General features: G+C 37.5%; 2 protein-coding genes across 5 annotated transcripts in view; one reads left to right on the top strand and one right to left on the bottom strand.

Moving 5' to 3' along the window:
- Positions 1-10: 10 nt before the first annotated feature.
- Positions 11-17,104, bottom strand: smc4 (structural maintenance of chromosomes 4). Of its 4 annotated transcripts, XM_029517751.1 has the most exons (24): positions 16,956-17,104; positions 15,327-15,497; positions 14,158-14,348; positions 13,431-13,622; positions 12,193-12,369; positions 10,032-10,196; positions 9,371-9,498; positions 8,957-9,097; positions 8,336-8,486; positions 6,705-6,869; positions 6,386-6,619; positions 6,105-6,290; positions 5,751-5,912; positions 5,418-5,643; positions 5,170-5,246; positions 4,385-4,537; positions 4,102-4,228; positions 3,680-3,869; positions 2,423-2,567; positions 1,719-1,892; positions 1,270-1,452; positions 856-1,088; positions 586-769; positions 136-300 (listed from the first exon to the last, which is right to left on the bottom strand). In XM_029517751.1, exons 2-24 carry the CDS (start codon positions 15,472-15,474, stop codon positions 136-138), a joined length of 3,897 nt encoding a protein of 1,298 aa, XP_029373611.1. In that variant the 5' UTR covers positions 15,475-15,497; positions 16,956-17,104. The 4 variants fall into 4 exon arrangements, with proteins under 4 accessions (XP_029373612.1, XP_029373613.1, XP_029373614.1 ...); XM_029517752.1 differs by lacking the exon at positions 16,956-17,104 and having other exon boundaries at positions 11-300; positions 15,327-15,474; XM_029517753.1 differs by lacking the exon at positions 16,956-17,104 and having other exon boundaries at positions 11-300; positions 14,158-14,357; positions 15,366-15,474.
- A 434-nt stretch (positions 17,105-17,538) lies between these two features.
- Positions 17,539-23,408, top strand: part of ift80 (intraflagellar transport 80 homolog (Chlamydomonas)) — a 31,743-nt gene continuing 25,873 nt past the window's right edge. Inside the window, exons 1-6 of the mRNA XM_029517172.1 lie at positions 17,539-17,993; positions 18,107-18,167; positions 18,390-18,611; positions 20,839-20,949; positions 21,046-21,114; positions 23,032-23,141. Of these exons, the coding sequence (XP_029373032.1) occupies positions 18,131-18,167; positions 18,390-18,611; positions 20,839-20,949; positions 21,046-21,114; positions 23,032-23,141 (549 nt within the window). The 5' untranslated portion in view covers positions 17,539-17,993; positions 18,107-18,130. The remainder of the gene's footprint in view (positions 17,994-18,106; positions 18,168-18,389; positions 18,612-20,838; positions 20,950-21,045; positions 21,115-23,031; positions 23,142-23,408) is intronic.

Genomic DNA, 23,408 nt, shown 5'->3' with positions numbered 1-23,408 from the left:
GGACAAACTCTTACCAGAAAAGATTTATTGGGTTAGATAGTAAAAATAGCAGCATTTCCTTGTAAAAGACAAGATAAAAAATATTTACATGTGTGAAAACAGAAAATAAAAAGCAAAGACAATGATTATTCAGGTTCAGGAGGTGACAGCACAGTGATCTTTGAACACGATGGTTTTGGGGTTGATTCCCACACTCTTGGTGGTATTGTGAGTTTTGTAGATGCCAATGAGTCGATCAGCGATCTCAAACATGTTGTTCCTCAGAGAGATGATGATGAACTGAGCATTCTTAGTTTGCTCCTGAACACAGATGAGGGAAGGAGGAGGGAGAGAGGGAAAAAAAAGAAAAAGAGTTGGTGATTATTATTTAGTGAAAAGCTGCAGCAGAACTGCTGTCACCTTATCTAAAGAATCCAGGGAACATTTATCAAAAGCGTCTAAACATTGGACAAGTTCTTAAAATTAACTGGGAAATATCATTTAGTGGAATCGTATTGCAGAAACAGGCTGTTCATGACACACATTCATCACCTTGGTACAAAAATAGAGCTTCAAAACTTGTCATGTAACACAATCCATACTCACATAAATGTAACATGCAACAATGGAGACATTTTTGAAATCAAGCGCAGCATCGATCTCATCCATGAAGTAGAGAGGTGTGGGTTTATAGTGATGCAGAGCAAACACCAGAGCCAAAGAGCTGAGGGTCTTTTCTCCTCCTGACAGGTTGAAGATCTTTTTCCAGCTCTTCTTTGGAGGACGAACACTAGAAAAGTGAGAAAAACAAATGTGTCATGTCCAGAATGAAAACTAATCAGCAGGAATCAGCAGACTGCCAGTGATTTTGTCTACCTGAACATGATGCCCTCAGAGAAAGGGTCCAAACTGTCCACCAGCTCCAGCTCTGCATCACCACCCAGCGTGAGCATCTGGTAGTTTTCTTTCAACTTGTTCGTGATCATGTTGAATCCAGTCATGAACTCATTCAGCCGCTGTTTGCGCAAGTCTTCATAACCGCGCTTGAATTTGTCCCTCTCTGTTGTGATCTCGTCCAGCTGAGCCACACGTTGCAGGTACTGCTCTTCCTGGAAACACAGTGACACATGAACTGACGGCTCGTGTTGCCTTTTTCAGATCTGTTTTAATTTAGGAGGCTTTCCATCACAAGTGGACACATTGCTGTTTATTTGCTTTATTTGAAACAATAGATAATTATTAGAGAATTACTAGATCTCTAAATCAGAAAATGTAAATATTCCTACATACCTTCTTCTTGTACTCAGCAATAGCTCCAAGGTTGGGTTTCATCTGAGCACACTGCGTCTCTAATGTGATCATTTTATTGATTATGATGTTGGGGTCAGAGATTTCTTCAAGTTCAGCAGGAGTGAGAACAGGAAGTTCCTCTGCTGGCTTATCTTCAACGGTATGAAGGGACAGTTTTCTGGCCTAAAGAACATAAATAGCAATAACACAGCATTCAAAAATATAATTCATATTCTTACACACACTGATTGTGATAAAAACATCTGTAACTTGCAATAGTTCAGCTCAGAAAAACAAAAGCATGGATTTAAAATCTTAAGTATTCTACAATAAGGAGCAATAATTATGCAGAAAAGTTAACAAAAGGTAAACACAGAGCATTGACAAATTAAAGAACTAGAACTAAAATAAAATACCTTAATTCGTGTTATCATACAGACACCACCCACCTCTTTCTGCCAGTGTTTGATCTTGTTGTTGTGTTCAGTGATGCTGGTCTCAATCTGCTCAATGCGGAGTCGGACACTCAGTGATTCCTCCTGCAGTGCATGTTCCTGCTGCTGCAGGACCTTGATCTCCTTCAGCACCGCCTGGTACTGCTCCTGCACCTCAGGAAGGGCCGCCTAGGGGACAAGCAAAAATAGGAGTACTCCACTTGAGATTCATTTAGATCTGATGATTCTACACAGCTACAGCATGAGGGGGGGAATTCACATACACACTTCTAACATACTGTTCAACTGATGTTCTTTAACTTTTAGGAAGTTGCTCAACTCAGGAATGGTCCAGAATGATTGATTATCCCAATATGAACAGAAATCCTACAGAGTTTGACTATTTAAATATTTATGACAGAGCGTGACAGGATAGTACAGTGACAACTTTGAAATACTTTAGTAAAACTGAAATGGGTTATTTGGGGGTGAATGAAAGTGTTTATATTTCCTCAGTCTAGTAATGTTTTTCATTCTTTTAAAAGATATACAGTTCTAATTCATCTACACCACAGACGTATGGAAAACTGAGGTGAAAATATTTTGTTGAAGCAGAAACCTAACACTTTTGGATATATTGGTATAAAATGTCTGAGAATTACTCTGTAAAAATTTATAAAAACAGAAAACCAATGATTTTAAACATAATGTGGGCCAACCTCAGCCTCCTGACAGGCATTCATGACACCTCCAGCTTCATCTTCCAGTTTCTTCAGTTGTTCTGTGAGCTCAGCCATCGACTTCTCATTCTCCTCCAGCTCACGCTGCACTCGATTAACACTCTCCTCACACTTCTTCAGGTTACTGCAGAAGGGACACAGACAGCAAAGGACCTGGATATTAGCTTCTGTCAGAGTGGTGTTACTTTCAGTTTTACATTACAAACAAAACTGCTTGAGTGAAAAAATGTCCAGTTCAGTGATGGGCTCATCTTCTGTTCTTTATTAACACGTGCTGTATTTCACCATAGCTAAGTCAGACCCCAGATGTTCTGACGTATTTTTATGTTTCTGCATGAGAATGTGACATGGCTCGTAAATACTACACATTAAACAAAGTCAACACTAATGTCTAGACTGCTGCCATGAGTCTGCCGAGTCACCCAACAAACTGAAACACACACTAGTGGAAACACTTGAAGGCCCTGGGATTTCATTTAATGGAGCAAAAGTTAAATTGTAAGTTTTAGTGATAAAAATAAAGTAAGGTGCAATATCCCATTGGGAAAATGTATTTAATATTCTGGTACTGATAACTAATAATATGCTATCTTAAAACAGCTTCAGGTAAGGTCATGAATAAATAGCTTGAATATGTCATCCATCTGGAGGGCTCCTCACTAAAGCTGAGGGGATTTCAAAACAATGTTTGTTTCAGATTTTTGGTTAGGAAAATCTTTTCTGGGTCCAGAGTAGAAGAAGGATTTAAACTGTAAATTTTTTTTAATTTACTTTATTTTTATCTGTTTATTTTATTTTTACAAACTGGCAACAGTAGGATTTCTGCGTCACTGAAAATTACTGTTTGAGCTCTCCAAGCTTAGCTTTCTCTTTTAGTTTTAGACAAGACAGTTATGGACAGAGCACAAATGTTCTTGTGAAAGAGCACACCTTTCAGTTTCTCAGTTCATATGCCTCACTGTTCTTAATCAGATGGACAGCTCATCAAGCCAAACAGACCACACCACATCACGCCACCGGTGTTGTTTTGCTATTGCAGACATCCGGTCTAACCTGCCCACACAGTAAATCTTTTTGTTCCAGCTAAAGATACTAGTGACTAAATACCCTTTTTTGTTACATGTGCCAAAACAATGTCAAACATTTTGCAGCTCCTGTGATTTGGATATTGCACTTGGATATAATATGATTTTAATTATACTGCAATTCATTTTGCAGCCCTTATAATTTCCTCACCGGTCAGCTGTCTTTATGGCTACTTGTGCCTTAGTGATGGTGGAGGAGCAGTTGTCTAGCTCTTTGTTGACCTCGTCAAGCTTATCCTGTTGAGCCTTTAGCTTGTGGCTATTGATGTCTACAATCAGGTTGTGGAGCCTTTTCACTTCATTTTCCACCTTCCCAGCCTTACTGGACGCAGATTCAAAGTCTGAGAGAATAACGAAGGATATGAAAAAACATGAATAAAAGAAGAGCGAATAAAACTACTCCTGTGATATATTCTGTCTGTTTGCTATATATATTTTTATTAAACAGCTTTTTGTTAACTGTCAAGTTAACACAATAAACTTTTAAAATATATATATATTTTTATTTTGACAGAAGTTGAAAATTATATTTGAAATGATTATTTCTCTGTACAGTTCACAGAGGGATCCCACCTCTCTTGAAGACCTCCAGGCTCTTCTCCATCTGCTTCTGTTTGGCCTTATCTGGGGCAGCTGCCAACACATTAGCCTCAAGTTCCTTGATCTGAAGCTTTAAGTGAGCTTCCTGATCAGCTAGACTCTGAAAGAAAAAAATAGAAATGTGGATGTGTCAAGACCAAAAGGTTTTCAAACACTAACATTTTGTGGCTGACTATGATTTGTAAAGGTTGATCACTGAAGAGTAAGACAAACAAACAAACAAAAAAAATCGATTTAATAAGTGTATTTGATATACATTCATGCTGTTGGCATATTTCTCCATGGTGTTTTTCATGTCTCGAAGCTGTGGCCGCAGGCGCTGGATGTTCTCCTCTAGCTGCAGCTTTTTCTCTTGGCAGCCCTGGAGTGTCGATATTTTCTCGTTCAACTTGCTCTCCATGCGGTCAAGCTGCAGAAAATGTGTGAAAATCATCATGTCTCTATGCGAAGAACCTGCTGTCGTGATCATCTGACAGCAGGCCTCATAGTAATGGGTTAGGGTTAACCCTAACCCTGAAATCTCACAACCACTTCTGGTTAAAAGGGTCAAAGTAAACTTTAAATACTTATGATTACTTAAAGATGGTCTCAGGGTTAAGATCCATATTTCTAATTTATAAAATGTTCATAGATTGACAGTAGACTGATACAGTAAAATTTAAACACAGAAGAGTGTGCCACTTCTGCTTAATATATGTATGTATATGAACTAATATATTAAATTTGATCTGCTTTTAAAATTCTCATGCTGGTAGGTAGAGTAGCTATTTGTTTTGCTGTTGTATGAAAATATTGAATATGAGCATGTCTTGGCAAATTATGTTGATATGCCATTTGGCTAAAATATAAATATGTATTAATTTATATAATTTATTATGAATTTTATATCTTAGATCTATGTATATAGTGACAAAAATAGAAACATTGAATTTAAATCTAATACATTTCTAGCAAAGGGTTTCTGTATTTTCAATTAAAGTTAAGTGATTTTACCAAAACGTTTTGTTAACATTAGCCCCTCTTTTTGTATTTTGTACTCACCTCCTCTTGGGAGACCTCTGTGCCAATAGAGGAGCCCATCCTGCCCTTTAAAATTCTCCCACCTCCAGTCATGGTTCCTATGAAATACACAGTAGACGGCAGATTAAAAATGTGACTTGTGAAAATAGAATCCATCTATATATATATACTATCATCACTGGGACAGCCCTAAGTATATAGGGTACCAGAGAAAAAAACGAAACAAAAAACAAACACCAGAGTTACGACAGAAATAGAAGGCCACCCACCAGCCATCTCAATTATCTGTCCCTTCAGGGTGACCACTCTCCAACGCTTGTCTTTCTGGAAGGCCATTCTTGTGGCCTGTTCCATGTCCTGGGCCACCAGTGTGTCCCTGAGTGCAAAGTAGAAAGCTGGTCGCACACTCTCATCCTTCACTCGAACCATGTCAAAGAGACGAGGGCTGTTCTCTGGCGTACGAATTGGAGCCATGTTCTTTTCCCACACTTTCATCTGAAAAGTATATTTCTTATAAATGTACTTAAGAGACTAGCTCAGTCAAGCTTTAAGACACACACACAAACAATTGAATGGATTAAAAATTTTTTTTTTTTTTTTACCTTGTCAAGACCAATGAAAGTGGCAACCCCAATATTCTGTTCTTTGAGGAATGTGACACATTTCTGAGCTGTGTCAATGGTATCCACCACAATATTATCCAGGGCACCACAACTCGAGGAAATAGCCACATCATATTTCTCATCTATGGCTCCAAGGTCTCCCTACAAGCACAAAGGCAAATTAATAATACATCCTATATATACACCTGTGTTCTTTATTAAAAGAGATTAATACTTAAAATTAAATAAAAACAAATATGTAATCTTGTTTTGATAATAATCTAGCAACAACAAAAGATACAGTGGCTCATGAATAATTACTGAGTACTGCTGTATATGAATATATCCTTTTACCAATCTTCCAAAGATGCCAGGAATTCCTCCACTCTTCTTCTGCTGCATGAGAGCATCCAGAACCTTTCCTCGACTGCGGTTGGAGGACAAAGAGCTCTTTGCTTCATCCACCTTTTGCCTCATTTCCCTCACCACTTGTTTAGTCTCATTATCAATTTTCATCAGCTGCTCCAGGTCTCCCTCATCCTGCAGAGAAGGAAAAGTTCACACAAATGATGCCACCCACTGGGCAGATACACTAAACAGCTATGTTACAGAACATAAATGCAGAAACACTTTACCTTCTTTAACTCCTTTTCTTTTAGAGGTATTTTGACTTCCAAATCTTTGATGGCAGTCTTGCGCTCTCGCAATGTGTCAGATGTTGTCTGACATGTTTGCTTTGCCGTGTTGAGGTGTGTCAAAGCTGTGTTGTGGCGGCTAAGGTAGATGTCTAGCTCTGACTGAGCCAAGTCCATACGTGAACGAGTCTCATTTACGGCCTTACTGAGCTCCATAAGCTCTTTCTCTCTGGTCTGTAGAACACAAAAGGAGAGTTAGAATTCTATTAGAATTAGTTTAGAATGAGTTAGAATTCAATTAAACAAAGCCAAGACACACCTCTTTGTCCTGCTGAAGGCCGCTGGTCTCTTCTTTCAGACTCTCCATCACCTCTTTAAGTTTTTCCTCTTCCTTTACCTTCTGCTTCTCCAGCTCCTCTTTGCGTGCTGTTGCCTCAGAGATAGCCTTCTCACTGCTGGCTGGTACACTGCGCACTTCCTCTAGCTGAAGGGAGAGTTAGACAGGAGATGGTTAAAAAAAAAAAAAAAAAGGCAGACAATGTGTGTCTGAATGGATTCTAAGCAACAGTGGGTACACCTAAGTTCCAGACACATTTCTTTAATTCACACTGCTGCCAACCCCAGAACAATAGAAGTTTGTGTAGATTGAATGATGGGATAATAGACGTCAGTGACTGGGGGGGGGGTTGACAGTTACAAGCAATAGTTGACTCTGACCAAAACCATTCAGAACACTGCCATTGTAGATGGAGCAATTGGTGTAAGAGTCAAGTAGGAGATGAGAAGATATACCTACAGTTATGAGGAAACTTATACATCTAAGGTTATGTAAAATCGTTTTTAGTCAGTTGTCGAGTTTGTGATTGTTGGTGTGCACACCAAAGGTCAACTTGTGTTTTACTTTATAGCCCCCTAGTGGCTAGTTTAGGGCAGATACACTTTCCTGTCATGCAATTTGCTTTACAATTTTATGTATTTATACTTTATACTGTCAATTGAATTTTTAGGAAAAAATAATAATAATAAAAAAATAAATAAAATTAATAAAATTAGTTTTGCTTTACCTGAGGTATGAAAAATATAAGAAACTAAAGCTCAAAGCATTACAGTATTATTTTTTTAATAACACTGGGTATCATGTCCATCAAGCCAGTCCCAATGTGCATGGTTTTTATTAATGCCATTTCAATGATTTGGTCTTTGCTATTATACAGTAAGATTTTTTTTCTTTTCAGAAACAATAAGTACCAGAAGTGAAGCCTTTTTTCTGAAAACATTAACTTTTTAAAAATGTTTTAAATTAAATGCATAATTTGTTTCGTAAATAAAAGGAACAATATTCATAGGAATGGGCAAAGATTTTTTGTTTCTTTATTGAGAAAATATCTCAATGTTGAATCAGTGTTTATTATTGCACATAACTATTACATATACATAAATATTCCAGTTTATGGGGGACAAGAACAAGACTAAACTTTTGTGTGTGTGTATATATATATTTCATATGTAACCCTTCTACACACACTTAACCTCTTATGTGATGGCTGATTACAACAGAAAAAGTCAACCTAAAAACATATACAGCACCAATGCAAGTTACACTGTAGTTGCAGCCATTTGTTTATCACAATGTAGGTTTTTGTAAGGTGTCCAGGCTTCAAAACAAGTGCCTTGTGTTAAACTATATTTTTAGTGCCCAAGTTTCTTTCTCGGACTTGTGACAAAATAAACACAGTAGCACTGGAGTGTCATACCAATGGTGATAGCTTGTCTTGACTTGGTGCGAGCTTGTATTTGTTAACAGATGCATACTATAAATTATGACAAAGGGCTGGAGATATGCTCTCCTGACAAAATGTGTATGCCTTCAACATTTGGAAATGCCCACTGTGACACAAGTGAAGATGTTGCACTGTGCAATATTGGACCAGAATTGAAAGGCCAACACACCTTTTCTTTGTCCTTTTCCAGCTGCTTCTGTAATTTTTTGTTCTTGCTCTTGGAGTGTTTAATCTTCTCACGCACTTCAACATCCTGCAGGTCCAGCTGGGTGAACTTCTCCTTCTGGGTCTCAATATACTTGTTGATCTTATTTTGTTCCCTAGTGGAGGAACAGCATTTTTATAAAATATATTCAAGTCTATCACATAAAAATCAAATGAAATAGGTGATTAGGAATTGGAAAACAATACAATTTAATCCACACATATAAAAGACTAACATGGCCAGCTTCTATAACACAGCAAGCCCTACATAATGTAACTCAGACGATTTTCAAGTAATACATTATTATAATTTTTTTTTTTATTTTCATTTAAAAATAATCCAGCTAAATAATATACAAGCCAAATATTAGTGACATTATGACAACTGGATGTTCATATGTTTTTTTTTTTTTGGGTGCATGGAAACAGCAATTTTCTGTACTTTTTTTTTTATACAAATGACTACCATTCCCCCAAACTGAACTGAGATTTTGTTTAACCATAAAATTACTGAATTAGGAAAATTAGTAGCCTTCTAAGCATTTTGTGTTGGTAAATCGCAAGGGAAAGAACAAAAATGCATTACTTCTCCACATTTTTGAGCTCTTCATTCATTTTCTCCATCTCCTGTGATATCTTTGCATTTTTCTCAGTGAGTTCCTTTGTGTCTTCCAAGATCTTCTGCTTTTCCTGCTCTTTATCCATGGCACGCTTTTGTAGATCATGACTAATGTTAAAGAAAGAAAAATAAATAAATAAAACAAAGGTGAGTGATAATTTTATATATTAAAATTATTTCCATATAAAAGAAATGGCCATGGGTCAGATGAAAGGCATGTGCTCCCCGTGAGCTCAATTTAAAATAAACAAATATATATATATATATACACACACACTTCTTAGTATTTTTCTTTTGTATGCTACTGTTCTTTCTACAGCGAAAGTTAACACATAGTTTATATTTGTATGCACAGGAAAGAGAGTCTACTAGTGTACTCACACATAATATTGGCAAAGCTGACTCTTGTGTTTGAAGATGTCATTCTCCAGGGTGAGGAACTCCACCGCTTTGTTTCTTTCTCCTTCCAATGCATTCTTCTCCTTTTCCACTAGCTTCACTCGGTTTAGCTGCAACAGTAAACAAAGTACAACACTAAATATTAGGAGACTAAAGTTTAATGAAACTTGCAGTAATAATTTATGTGCATTACTTGCATCCTAAAAAAATAAATGAAAATAAAAATTGATTTTATTTTGTTAAAAGCTATGATAGAATTCTTTTTTTTTCTTTTTTTTCTTTTTTTTTTATAAATTCTATTTTTGTATCTTACTTACATTCAACCTTCTACATACCAAGGTATGACGTAAGGTGAGGTATAGAAGTACATTTGCTTACACTATGGATGTACTATTAAAATTACTGGCTCGTGTCAAGGTTAGTCAGCCCACATACCAGTTTATTTTGCATGCCACTCTATTAAACAACTGTATGAAATTATTTAATCTCAGATTATGTGCCTCAAAAGTATTCACATGCTCAGATTAAAGGACATTTTTTCAAACTCTAAACTTTGTTGTACAGATGCAAAACATCAGCATACAGGATGAAAAGTTATTTAGGTTTAGGCTATGTGAGCAAATCCTGTATGAGTGTATGTCACCTTCTCTCCCCTCTGCTCATTGAGTAGTTCAATACGACGAGCCAGGGTTTGGATGGGCTCCTTAAGGCGGCAGGAGCCAATAATGTCCTCAAGGTACTCCAGCATGCCCTCATCATGCTCTGTCTGACCTTTAGGCTTCATCATGGCAATCTGTTCCACCTCGCCCTATATATAGTCCAGAGCACCACATTGACAGACAGGGAGGCAATCATTTACAGAAAACATAGACCCCCCCCCCCCCATAAAAAAACTATAAATCATAAAATGTGCAGTAATACAAAAATGCCCACAACAGTTATTAAGATAAGTGACCAATTGAATTAATAACTTTAAACACACACCTTCGCAGACAGTTACATTGTACCAAAATTAATTCCCATAGGCTCCCCTTGAGAACACAGATTTTCAACTCAGAGAAAAAAGATGACAAAATAATGAATTTCAACTAAAATACTGGGCAACTACACTTTCAAAAAAATGTACATGATTTAATCTGAGGAATGAGTGAACGGTGTAATCACATAAGTTTCAGAGCACTTGAAAATTATTAATGCTTCAACACATGATCACCTCACCACCCTGAACAACCAACAGAACTTGTTGAAGTTATATTTGCTAAATAAAAAGTAGTTTAAAATAAAGTATTTGTTAACAGGCCATTGGCTTCTTGTGCCTATGCCTAGGTTGTATTACCCAATACTTTCCATGTATACTAATTTATGCCAATTTGGGGACATGACTATCTGAACTTGTGTTTATTTTTAATCGATTGAGCTAGAATGTCTTAGAATAACAATCATCTTACAACAAGTTTCTAACTAAAGTAAAATAAAATCAAGACATGCAAAATTGTCTCAAAATCTTTCATTAATGTGTGTGGATTACAAAATAGCCTCCATATTACTTTTATGTATGAAAGAGAGGAGAAGCCAGTAGAGGAAGAGGGGGAGGGGAACCCACGTCATCCACTGCTCTGACCAGTGCACAAAATAGACAGCTTCCCCTTAGCCAGAGGCCTGGAAAAGTGACCTTGGAGAAGAAACTAAAACCTCTTCCCATAGTCATGCAGCCATGTCATAAACAGGGAGCTGAAAATCTTACTTTTAAGGAGAGTGAGGATGGACATGCACACACGCATACAGAAAAAGTCAAGCAGGGCACATGTAATCAACCAGCTAACCACAAATCCACAGAAAGGAGTCCTGTGAGTTTACCTGAAACTATTGCATACTGCACATATAATTTAATTAAATCAAAAAATTCCGACAAAGATTTAATCAGCTATTTTGTCCTGCTCTGATGGTCATCTTTTTATCAGCCCTAGGTGAATCAGTCATAATGGATAGGTAACACATGTAATCAGGAGTAGGTATGCAATTTTTGAAAACTGGTTCAAACTCAGTGCAACAGAATGCTAAAAAAAGAATAAACTTATTTAGCAAGAGAGATAAAAAGAAAGATACAGAAATGCATTACAGTCACAAAGGCGGGAAGAGGGGGAGAGAGAGAGAGAAGGAGAGGAGAAAAAAAATAATAGTAATAAAAAATTTAAATTAAATAAACCAATATTAAAGCTATGGTAATGGAGGGTGTCAGATCCAGTCGCACTGAAGCAGCACTGCTAATATTGGGGTTGGGGTTTATTCTCACACGCCAATATTTACGTGCTGCTAAAGCGTGGCAGGTACATGGGAAGGGAGGGGAAGGGATCCAACCTGTCTTTACTGGTAGCTCAACCCCAACAAAGATCCTCTCACCAAAAAATAAATAAATAAATAAAATAAAAAATCTGAGTTAATGTCCATCTTTAAATATTCATATCCATGTACAAGTAAAACTGCCTTTTTTCCTTAAAATTCTAGAGCAGCAAATTATGGTTCGCACTTTTTTCACATTGTTTCAAACCATGATGCGCTGCTATAGCAGTCTAAGGGCTGGCAGAAGGCAAATCCTCTCACTTCCAATTCCAGTGCAACAGGTTATTCCCATAGAGAAGCATGGCTTTAATGTAGCCATGAAACATTTGACTAAGGGAAAACTGGGAAATGGGCAGAGGGTGAAGAGCAGGAAATCTCTGACAGAATGGGATGGTCACAGCAGGGATAAAAAAGGGGAGTTAGAAGAAGAAGAGGAGGAAATTACATACAAAAATTACAATTACCTGTAAGATCAGAAATCTGTTGTGGTCTAAGTCAATACCATGGCTTCGAAGTAAAGCCCCCACTTCTCTAAATGTGGCTTTCTTGCCATTGATATGGTAGGCTGAGGAATTGTCTTTGTTGGCAGTCCTGGAAACATAGAACTTGCTGTTGGGAATAACTTCGTAGTCATCTCCTTCCTGGCTCAAAGGGGGGAGGGGTAGAAGACACATAGAAGCTTAGAGCAGAGCAGTTCAGGAGAAACTCAAATAGCTGTGCACATAAAATAATAATACTCATAAACTTGACTAATCGCAGAGAAAGACACCCCACATTTAAACAATTAAGGAAAGGGCTTGTTTAATCAACACACTACTCAGGTGGTAAGCATAATATGAAAACAACCCATATCAATATTTGCGTTTTTTCTATACATTGCATTTACAAAATTTAAACAGCATGTTAGATTAGTTAATGACATTACGACTACAATACAAAAAGGCAGGCCATTTGCCAAAAGATGTGCTTATTTGAAGCATAAAAAAAATAAAAAATAAAAAAAATAAAAAAAAAATAAAAAATAGTTTAAGTTGCTTACACCATTTCTTAAAATACATTTATAAGTTTTAGAAATGACAGATTGTAAAGCCAATAGACTTAAAGGAATTATGCCAATAGTATAACAACTAGATTTCAATTTTTTGCAAACTGGTGCATTAACCAGAAGATAAGTGGAGGCAGTCAACAGTGAAAACCTTAGCACACCCTTTGTGGCCAATCAAATATAGATACACATTTAACTCAAATTCTTTAAATCTGAGTCAGTTCTCAAAATGTTTTATCTATTTCAATTTGTCCCTTTTTGTATATACTCATTTGACTTTTCACATTGCAATCAAATGGAGAGCATAGTTACTCAATGACACATTTATAAATAATAAAAAAATAAAGGGACCAATTCTATCACATTATGAATATATTATGGCATGTATTGGTCTTAGTAGTCACTTTCATGACTGATTTGAATCAAATTTTTGTCACTGAGGTAATAATTGAGGATCAATATTATCTCATGGCCGCAGAGGGGAAAAAAAAAATATTTAAAATTCTAGAAAGATATCTGCACACAAAAAACTATTCTAGTGACCTCTTTCGATTAGGACAGTGTATTGATTAATTTAGGAGAGGCCAGAGCAAATGTAGTGTGTATCTGTGTGACATAAATACATAAATAAATAAATACAAATAAATATATTTATACCTTATCAATAATCTTTTGAAAATGCACCTCCACAGTGCAGCTTTGCACATCTTTGTGTTTATCAGAGCTGTGAATCAGCACTGAGAGCTTTTTCGATCTGATCTTTTGAGCTCTGTATCCAAACACAAAGAGCATTGAATCTATCACATTGGACTTCCCACTTCCATTTGGACCAATGATGCAGGAAAAGCGCTAAGAAAGACAAACAAAAGAGAAAATTAAAAAAAAAATGTATGTCAATTATATAAAACTATATTCTCATCACATTAGAAACTATATATTCACATTTCAGCATAGCAGCCATGCAGTAGTGAATGGATTCTGAGGGAGTGTAGTTAAGCTTTAATACACCTATGTGTGCAGAGCAATTAAGGAAGTAGAAAAAGGAAAAAGACAAAGTTTTAAAGAAAGTCACAATTTAAAGGAATATCAGTGTACCATTAGATCACTACTCCTTGTAAGATACACTCACTAAATCAAAATGGAGGAGTGTGATTTTTTCCCCCACTTTTTTTGTTGGATAAATGTATTAGCATGCAACCATTAATCATTTTTTTGCTCTTTGTATGTGCACCATCACTCAAGGTAACATGTTTACAATTGCATCAAATGGCATTTGAGACAAGAAAAACTGATAAAAACTCTAGAAATGACGGCCCATCTGTGAGCTCCACATGTTCAACTATTTTTAAGCAGGATTTACATTTATATCCAACTTAGGTCGTACCTTGTGGAAAGGCCCCAGAATCTGCTCGCCTGCGTACGATTTAAAGTTGCGATTTACTAAATGCGTTATCATCAGGCGAGGAGCGCCCGGTTCATTGGTCATTGCTGGGGGCGGGGGTGGAGGGATGCTACCGAGAATCTCCTCCAAACTTCGATTATCAACCGCCTCGGCAGCTTCCCCATGAGACGGATCTGTGGTACACAAAAGTACAACTTTTATTCCTTGCTGCGAGTCGTCTCAGGTGGGGGACACTGGTGCATGGGGGAGGGGTAATGAGCAAAAAACAAACAAACAAAACACAGACGGCAAGTTGAAAGAGCAGTAACACAACGACTCCCGACAAAGTTGACAGGCGTTATTTTCTTTGTTCTGAAAACACGAGCCAACCCAAAAGCAGAAAGCGACCATGGCCGCTTATGACGGAAACCACATTATTATCCAAACGCTATCCAAGAGAAGCGTTGATACATGAGTGGATGCGCCACATTCATTTCGTCGATAGTAAATAACTTAAGTGTGAATTTCGATGATCAACGCCGTATTTTCAGTCATGGTTAACTGTACTCAAAACACTGAGATGAGAAACTCTTGCTTTGTGTTAACATATAACGTAAAACCGATTATGCTGCCATCACACCAAGCCACAACGACCTGTCCAACATCTATTGTGCTCACATAAGCATAAACAAGCTATGGGCTCGATGGTTGTGAATTAAATTCTAGCAGGCAGACATCCAAGTGAAGCATTTCAACGTATTCTAACAGAATACAAACACCACTTAATGCCAGTGTGTATCTTAAGCTTCGCTTTCAAATCGTTTAATATCAAGTTGTAAGAATGAAGTCAGAAATTCTTTTAATCTACTCCATAAAACACTTCACTTTCCGAAATAAATTACCTCGGTTGCTGAAAATATCCGCTGAAGACGTGTACTCGACGATATCAAAATCATCTCAAAAAAATCATCTCACATTTATTGGAGACTGGCACTTTAGAAAAAAATAGAAGCCATTATAAGTACGTGTTGAGATTTAAGTACGAGAGAAAAAAGAGAAAAGCTTCACAACTGTGCCAATTGGCCAGCACCAATGGAGCAATACACGAAACGCCATTGAGTGAACACAACTTATTTAGATTCACAGACACCAAAACACCCTTTGTTACTTGCCAGTTGTCGGCGGTGCCTCCTCTTGGCCATTAGAGTTGGTTTCTTGAGGGGGTACATCCAACTCGTCTTCGGAGTCATCCCGAGGCTGCGACCCCTTCCCTCTTGGCTTGGCGGAGGCAGTTGAGCTCTTTGCAGTTTTAGATGGCATGATTTGAAATCTGAGGGGGGTCACTGGTAAAAAGTAATATCCATGAGTGGTTTTTGTGCCTGTCAATCTCCCAACTCCACTTTTACTCGGTCACACGCAACTACCCTGTTGTCAGGCTTTAATCATTACCACAGTCAGATCTCACTGCCGCCCATCTACCGGTTACTCAGTTTATTTTTTATAAGGTAAAGAGGTTGTTACAACACTAAGGTGACAGTATGGATTACGGTGAATATATCTGTCATCTAAGTATAGTGAGCTATTAAAAAGGTTATCGATCTGAAAACGGAAGATGCTGTGGCTGCAAATCTGATGATTGTAGAGGATTAGATGCCAATCTAATACTAAACCTACATAACTTTGATATTAATGTCCTCGTTTTTGCAAATGTATCACTTAAGTCACATCTTCTATCTAAAGCAAGCATTTATTTACGCGACTGAAAGTTGAAGGGTTAATAACCCTCTCGGTGATGGGAAATCATGAATTTCTACCCAACATCAACTAAAAAACAAACTTGGTCAATATGCAAATATCAAATCTCTCTGTACATCTCTTAGCCTAGCTTAACGTTATGTTAGATGGCCATTACGGAATCTACGCAGCTGAGCAGTATCTCTGGTCGGTGCTAAAGACACAACATCCTAAACAGATCGAGGTCTCCAACTGACACAACTAGTAACTTTCATCCCCTCAACTTATGTTGGGGGCGGAGGTGTAGACGAGGCAACCTAACTCGCTAGCTAATTGGAAAGCACATTCAAATTACGAACTGTAACGCTGGACTAATAGAAACGTTGTAAAGACGAATATGATCGTCCCTTCTTTGAACGCAGTTTAAAAAAAAACAAACAAACAAACACGAAGCCTCAGCTTTGCCACGTTACTACGTATTTTTGGATTTTTTTTTACTTTGCTAATGTTACCGTCAAGTTAGCTGCTGTGGCTAAGAGTCTGATGTTAACTATACGAGCGATGCTAAAGCTAACATAATGGCTAACTTGACTAGCAAGGTTATCTGCGTTGTGGATCTATAACGCTAACGCATCACTGTAACGTTACCTGCACCCAAAGTTAGATTTATCAGAATTAAAGTGGACACACCACCCAGCATTTTTTCATATGGCAGTAATTAAAGCTACAGTAGTTGACGTTAACTGCAGACAACTATTGCAAAATCAAACTTCTAGCAACCATCGCCAGCATTAACGTTAGCTTACACGATCCAAAAAGCTGCATGTCAGTCAAGAGTGCGTCTGTCTACGAAAAGACAAATGAATATAAAATACTCCAAAAAGTGATATCCGTTACATTCAGCAGTATTGTTAACGTTTTACAGTACTTTTACCCTTTGTGACGACGCGTGTTAAAACTGAAGTTAACGTGTTGTTAATACTGGGTCTGGTTTGAAACTAACGTGATGCGACTCAGCAAATAGACGGAACCCAGCCATTAATCTCAGCTAAATTGTTTCTATATACCTTCCACAATGTGCGCACGGTCTGTCAAGAGTCTTCCTTTCTGAGCGAAATCACAATTTCGGAAAAAAAAAGGTGTTCGTAAATCCAAAATGTGGCCGAAATAATCCTCAAAATTTAGCCCCGTGTCATTCCGAGCTGCTCTCCCACTTGAAAACTCTAACTTGTAAATGGCGCCTAAACTGTGCTGTCGAACCAAATTCGTTACAAACTGACGCAAGGCACCATGGAACGTTCAAAGGGCAGGGGAAAAAAACCACGAAATTCAAAAAAGGGGACGAAGCCAACTCCGCCTCGCTGCAAACACACGGCATCCACATGACAAAAATAACCAAAGGAAAAACGTTTCAACCCAAATACTTCTCCTTTACAATGTTATGCATTAATTTGGATTTTTTTTTTTTTTTTTTTTTTTTTTGCAGATTCAAAGCCTAATGTTGTTTCTACGTGTTCAAACGGTTGCCTGGTGACAGTAGAACGAAGTCCCGCCCCGATTAATTGTTTACATTACAGGGAATATTGTTTGATAGACTCACCGGTAATGCTAATATATCGTGAATTTAACGAGTCACAATAAATATATTAACGGAACAGATGTTATTTGTAAATGTGAATAAATCATAATTTGAAATAGACGTTAAAGAAGCGAGACGTACAACTCTCGCGATAATTCGAATTTCAAGATGCCTATGGCCTAGATTAAATGGCTACCAGGTTAGCGTCAACAACTGTGGCGATCATCATCGGTTGTTAAACAGCGGTGGAAAGACTTGCTCTGTTCTCTAATGACTACCTAAGCGTCTTATGCTGGAGTAAACGGTACGCATATATTACTGCTAGACCCACAGAAAGTCGGTACTGGCAGAACAATGTTTGTCTTTACCCGAAAGCAAAGTTAACGTTAGCAGTCAATACTGAGGGATAATTGAGGATTCACGTTAGCAACAGCGGCGGGTACCGTGGCAACTGCAGACGCTCGTGTTCGTCTTCTCCGTTACAGCAACTGGAGCATGCCAACGACAGCCTCCGTTAAGCTTCGTGGTACGATTTGGTCACTTTATAATGCTATACTGCATGTTTATGTGTGTTTGTTTGATATTAGTGTGACACAAGGAGCTTCACTGTCACTAAATTGTTATGTCTCGCTTGTTTAGGCATCGACAAAGCAAAGATCCAATATGAGACTGAAAACATCGCTGCTGAAGGAACCCAAACATATCCTTCCTATGGTGCCGTTGGTAGCCTAGCGTTGTATTTGTGTTTCTGTCATATATGTGTTACCCTGTAACTGCATAGATCTCGTTCAAAGTCCGTCATTACTGAAATATCACCTGCACCACATCTATAGAATCAGTTAGGTCGTGACATTTCATGTGATCTATTAAAAAAACATGTCCTGATGACTCACTTTGATCACTTTCTTTAACAGCATGTTACATAAGGAACTTGTCAGTTGTGTAGGCTGGATCACAGCAGATGAGCTGTACTCATGCAGTGAGGACCACCAGATACTCAAGTGGAACCTGCTGACCAGTGAGACCAGTCTGATTGTCAAATTGACAGAGGACATTTATCCAATTGATCTACACTGGTTCCCCAAAACTGTTGGTGGCAAGAAGCAGACCCAGGCTGACATCTTTGTCCTTACCAGCACTGATGGCAAGTTTCATAAATCCTGTCTCTGGTGTTATCCATAGAATCAGCAGTTAACAGCAGTTAACTGTTCATTCAGTGAGTAGCCACGTGACTAAGACATTTTTCAATCATATTTATCCAGGGGAATCTAATTTGTTCAACAAAATTATGTTTGTGTGGTATAATACTTGTAATGATAATTGACAGAAAAACTCAAATAGGTAACCACAACCATTGATAGTAGTAAACTTTACTACACTATCGTGTGCCAGCGATTTTTTTTTTTTTCCTTCAGTGTGGTTTTTCTATTGAGTTGGATTTCAGACTTTTTTTTTTTTTTTTTTTTTTTTTTTTATTTTATTTTTTTTTAGCAAACATAAGGAAACAACAAAAGACTTGCTCTCAATAGTTGGGGGACGTTATCCCCACAAGTTTTGTTCTTGTGCAGTAAAAATAATAACACCATGAGTATAATTTTCCTCTCTCACTCAAGGAAAGTATTTTATTATCACAGTAAAGAGTCAATTTCTACTCAAGGTTTGGGTACACCTTCAATGACTAAATATTGATTTTTGTATATCGCCTTTGTAGTACTTAACTCTGCAACACAGTCTGTGTGTGCGACATGCATTTATAGGGCCTTGCATGTCTCTTCTTCAGCTTATATTAGATATAAACACATAGAATATGGATGTAATGTTATGGCAGGCAATGTGTGGTCACCACACTAATGGCAGTGTAGGGTTACATAAACATACCCACAAACTGAAGCAGCAGTTTTCTCTGGCAAACCAGAATATAGTGAAAACTCTGTTAAGATTCACTTTATAACTTTCTTCTGCTTTTAACCTTGTAACACTATCAGTATTTCTGTAGTTATTGGTTGAAATTAGAACTTGTTTTTATTGATAAGAAACATAACAAGACAGCAGATGAACACACAGGTTGTCATTGTTTGGGAGGATTTCATATTAACTTTGCATTTGTCCATTCGATTTATCTGAATTCTTTTCCCTTGCCAACATAATTAATACTTTTTTTTTGTGTATCCCATATACAGTTTGAATTGTGAGAAGGATTTTTGGTGTAATTATTTTTATAGCACCAAATGTTCTGCTCTTAAACAAAATACAAAAAAATAAGTATGTGTCACTATTTTGGGATGTGGAGTATTTTTACATCTCTGAGGCACATGTTTGCATAGCTTAGATGCATTATTTGCCACTCGTGAGGGGATATTATATGGAATGGAAGTTGACGTAACCCAAAGAGAACCAAATTAGGCATGAAGAATATCGCAGGGCACTCTGGAATAGTAGTCTGTCTCTCTCATTCTCTCTTACCCTGTTCAATTACAATGTAGTGCCATAGTAATTTCACACATATATATCATCAGGAATGTCTGAAAAGAAAATTATATAAATCAAGCAAAACAACAAAGAGTTAATGTATTAATATTATTACCAGAGATATACAAAACACCTGCTGGAAAAAGCACACAGACAAATCAGAAAACAAAAGCATTGTACTCCCACTGTACAGCACAGACGATGTCTCTTGAATAAGATTTTTTTTTTTGTTGTTGTTGTTTTTTTTTTTTTTATTTTTTTATTTTTTTTTGGAAACAGTCCTTCAATACAGCTATACATGCCAGCTATGCACTCTACCTGCTGGACCACTAGCATTCACTTTTGTTGGGATCTCCAAATTTAGAAGTGGGAGAGAGCAGCAGCGCCAGTGTGCTGATTTGCAGTTTTAGGCCACCAGAAATTACATAGAACATTCAGAATTTTTTAATACACACCACCACAAAGTATACGTTAGGCTAGTGTTTTCAATAACTGTCTCCATGCCTGATCACACTTCATGTCTAGCAAATACAAAATAATTCAACTAATTCAACCAGCAAAAACCCTTTGCTTTCACTTATCCACTTTGGGCTATAAACTTAGGTTTGTTGCTAATTGTGTGTTAGGGGATGGATAGTTATGCGTTTATTTATAGTTCTGGATTATATCGTTTTCCAAGCTCAGCCAACACTTTCTATTCATTGGTACTTTGGATTAGTCATAGAAACTTATTTGGCTCAATTGTATCATACAACAGTCCTATACTCTGACTTGTTCTCTGTATAAGATGTGAGTTGCAGCAGACACTAGCATTACAGTGTTACAGAGTCTAAACACTCAAAACAACCCAAGCCCAGAATGAGGAATGTCAATGCATTAAGTTTCTCTTTTACTCTGTACAGGAAAGTTTCATCTGGTTTCCAAGATAGGGCGAATTGAGAAGAGTGTGGAAGCACACAAAGGAGCAGTTTTGGCTGGAAGATGGAACTATGATGGGACTGCTCTTATCACAGGTAAATATTTTGTTTTAATTGTTACTTAAACACTTAGTTGATGAGCCTGTTATCAAATGCTCAAATACTGTTTGTGTTTATCCTGTTATTGCTTAGCTGGAGAAGATGGGCAGATCAAGATCTGGTCAAAAAGTGGCATGTTGCGCTCTACACTAGCCAGTCAAGGTAAGGTTAAAGTTCTTTGCTTTTCTTCACTTCATTTGAGTTACATATATCTATTAATAATTGTTTGTTTGGTAGGTTCTCACTCATCCAGGTAATAGATTTCGAAGGCAACTAGGCAACTTCTTTTTTTTAGCTTTTGGAAGATGGTTCAGCTGAAGTAGCCTTTCGGATGAGTGTCCAAATGTCTTCCAGAACCTAAAAAAGAAGTCCAGTTGCCTTCGACTCAAGCACTGAGGTTTGTAAGTAAGCACTCAACTAAAACTTTGAGGTTTGATTACTGAACAAGCTTAGAACATGTATTTGTTATGCATGCAGCAGCTACACTGTGTCTGCTTTTTGGCAGTAACAGCTACTGATGCCTACTTTTTTTTGGAATACTTGATCAAGCAAATGGTAAAAGCAGATAAAAAAAAATCATTAATCATGAATCATTATTGCCCTGAAAAATAGTAATAAGAAAGGCTTGGTATTAGTAGATGTGATGATGGAGGTGAAGGTTGAGCAAATACATTCAGTTTGTCCGTTTACAAAATCAAACTTTTGTGACTGTAAGAAGTAGAGATATGATCAAATGTAATTTTTATTTGTGTGAATCACAACTAAAAATTATTTTAATGCCATGACACACAACCTTGCCTCTTCATCTGACTTGTGTTTGACACTTGACTTAAAATAACCATCCCTGTAGATAGGTCTTGCATGTACACTCTTAGACAAGCTCCTCACAGAACAAATAACTGCTTACATATTGTTTGATTTTAAATAAACGTTTTGAGTTTTGCTTTCATTATAAAAATGTGAGTGTATACAAACAGTTTTTCCATTCATGAGGATATACCTCAAGTCTGCACTGGCACCCACAGAATGATCTGCAAGATTTGTTATTTGTGTTGAAGCTGCCTTTCTTCTCAAGCCAGATCATTTAAAATGACAATGGAGGAGGAAATATTTTTTCTCACCTTGGCTGTGTGATTGTGCGAACATGTGTTTGGTGTGTATGTGTTAGGTCTATTCGAATGTAATTGTGCTTAGTGCAACGAAAAGCAGAATTGCTCTTCCAGTTCTGTGTTTTTTTAGAGTAATAAAGTTTCAAAGCTTTATAGGAGTGGAGTTTTATTAAAAGCCATAAAAGAGACCCCTAATGATACATTTCTCTATCCAGCAATCTTATTACATATGGCTTACTTATTAATTGATTCATTATGCAGTTTGACTTATTAAATGTTTCTTCTCAGTTGTGGGACAGAAAAACAGATGGAGGGGGGTTGGATGAAGGTTGGCTTCTGGGGAAATGGATGGCACACTCCAGCTGCATGACGAGTGCTGTGGAAAATCTGGCAGGGGAACAGTAATTCAGTTCTAGTAGTATGTAGAACAATTTTTCCTTAGCTGGCTGTTTAGAGAATGAGCTGCTGGGTGATGGGCTGGTCAGCAAGACTTATGGATTTGTATACCACCTGGCTTTAGTAGCATTGCCTCCGCCACACACCATCCTCCACATGGCCCTAAGATCAATGCTGGTGTTGCTTCTCCACAGACCCTTCATACCTTGGAGTGGGTTGCTTTTATAGGGTTCTTTGACCCATATTTGAAAATGAGAGGGCTCAAGGAACAGGTTGGAAGTGAGTGAGGGAGGAGAGGAAGTCGTCTCAACCCCTCTCATCTTTTGTCTCAGATTAGGGTCTTGTGACCAGTTGGCATTTAGGAGAACATGCGCCACATGCGCCAATAGTAAGGATGACTGCCCCCCTATACTTAGAGAGAAAGAATTGGCACAGCACTCTTAGTTCGTCAAAGAAAGAGGCAGAAATTAACATTCAAACAAAATCGCAATACCAAGAAAGTCCTATCAATTGCTCTTGACATGTGATTAATACGTGGAGTTTTTGTCTGCCTGTGTTTCTTCATGCATTCAAGGGTCTCCAGTGTATTCTGTGGCCTGGGGTCCAGATTCAGACAGAATCTTGTACACATCTGGAAGACAGCTAGTCATCAAGCCTTTGCAACCAAGTGGAAAAGTCATACAGGTACACTAACTCTATGTACTCTTGCAAGAGTTTAACCTTTCTTTTTTTTCATCTCCATCTCCCCATCCCTTCCCTCCACTCTGGGAAACACAATGCCAAGTAAAGCAAGAGGAAGTAATGCTGGTATATATGTATATCATCACAGTATCCTTAAATTTTACCTGAATTTATTTTATTTTTTTTACATTTTTATGTAACTAATTAGTAATTTCCATATCTCATGGGTCACCTAGTAGCATCACAAACAACAAAATTTTTTTAGCATGT

This window comes from Echeneis naucrates, chromosome 13 (genome assembly GCF_900963305.1).
Source record: "Echeneis naucrates chromosome 13, fEcheNa1.1, whole genome shotgun sequence".
NCBI lineage: Eukaryota > Metazoa > Chordata > Actinopteri > Carangiformes > Echeneidae > Echeneis > Echeneis naucrates.
The sequence above is the reverse complement of the archived record's forward strand: the minus strand, read 5'-3'. Positions and strand labels throughout refer to the sequence as shown.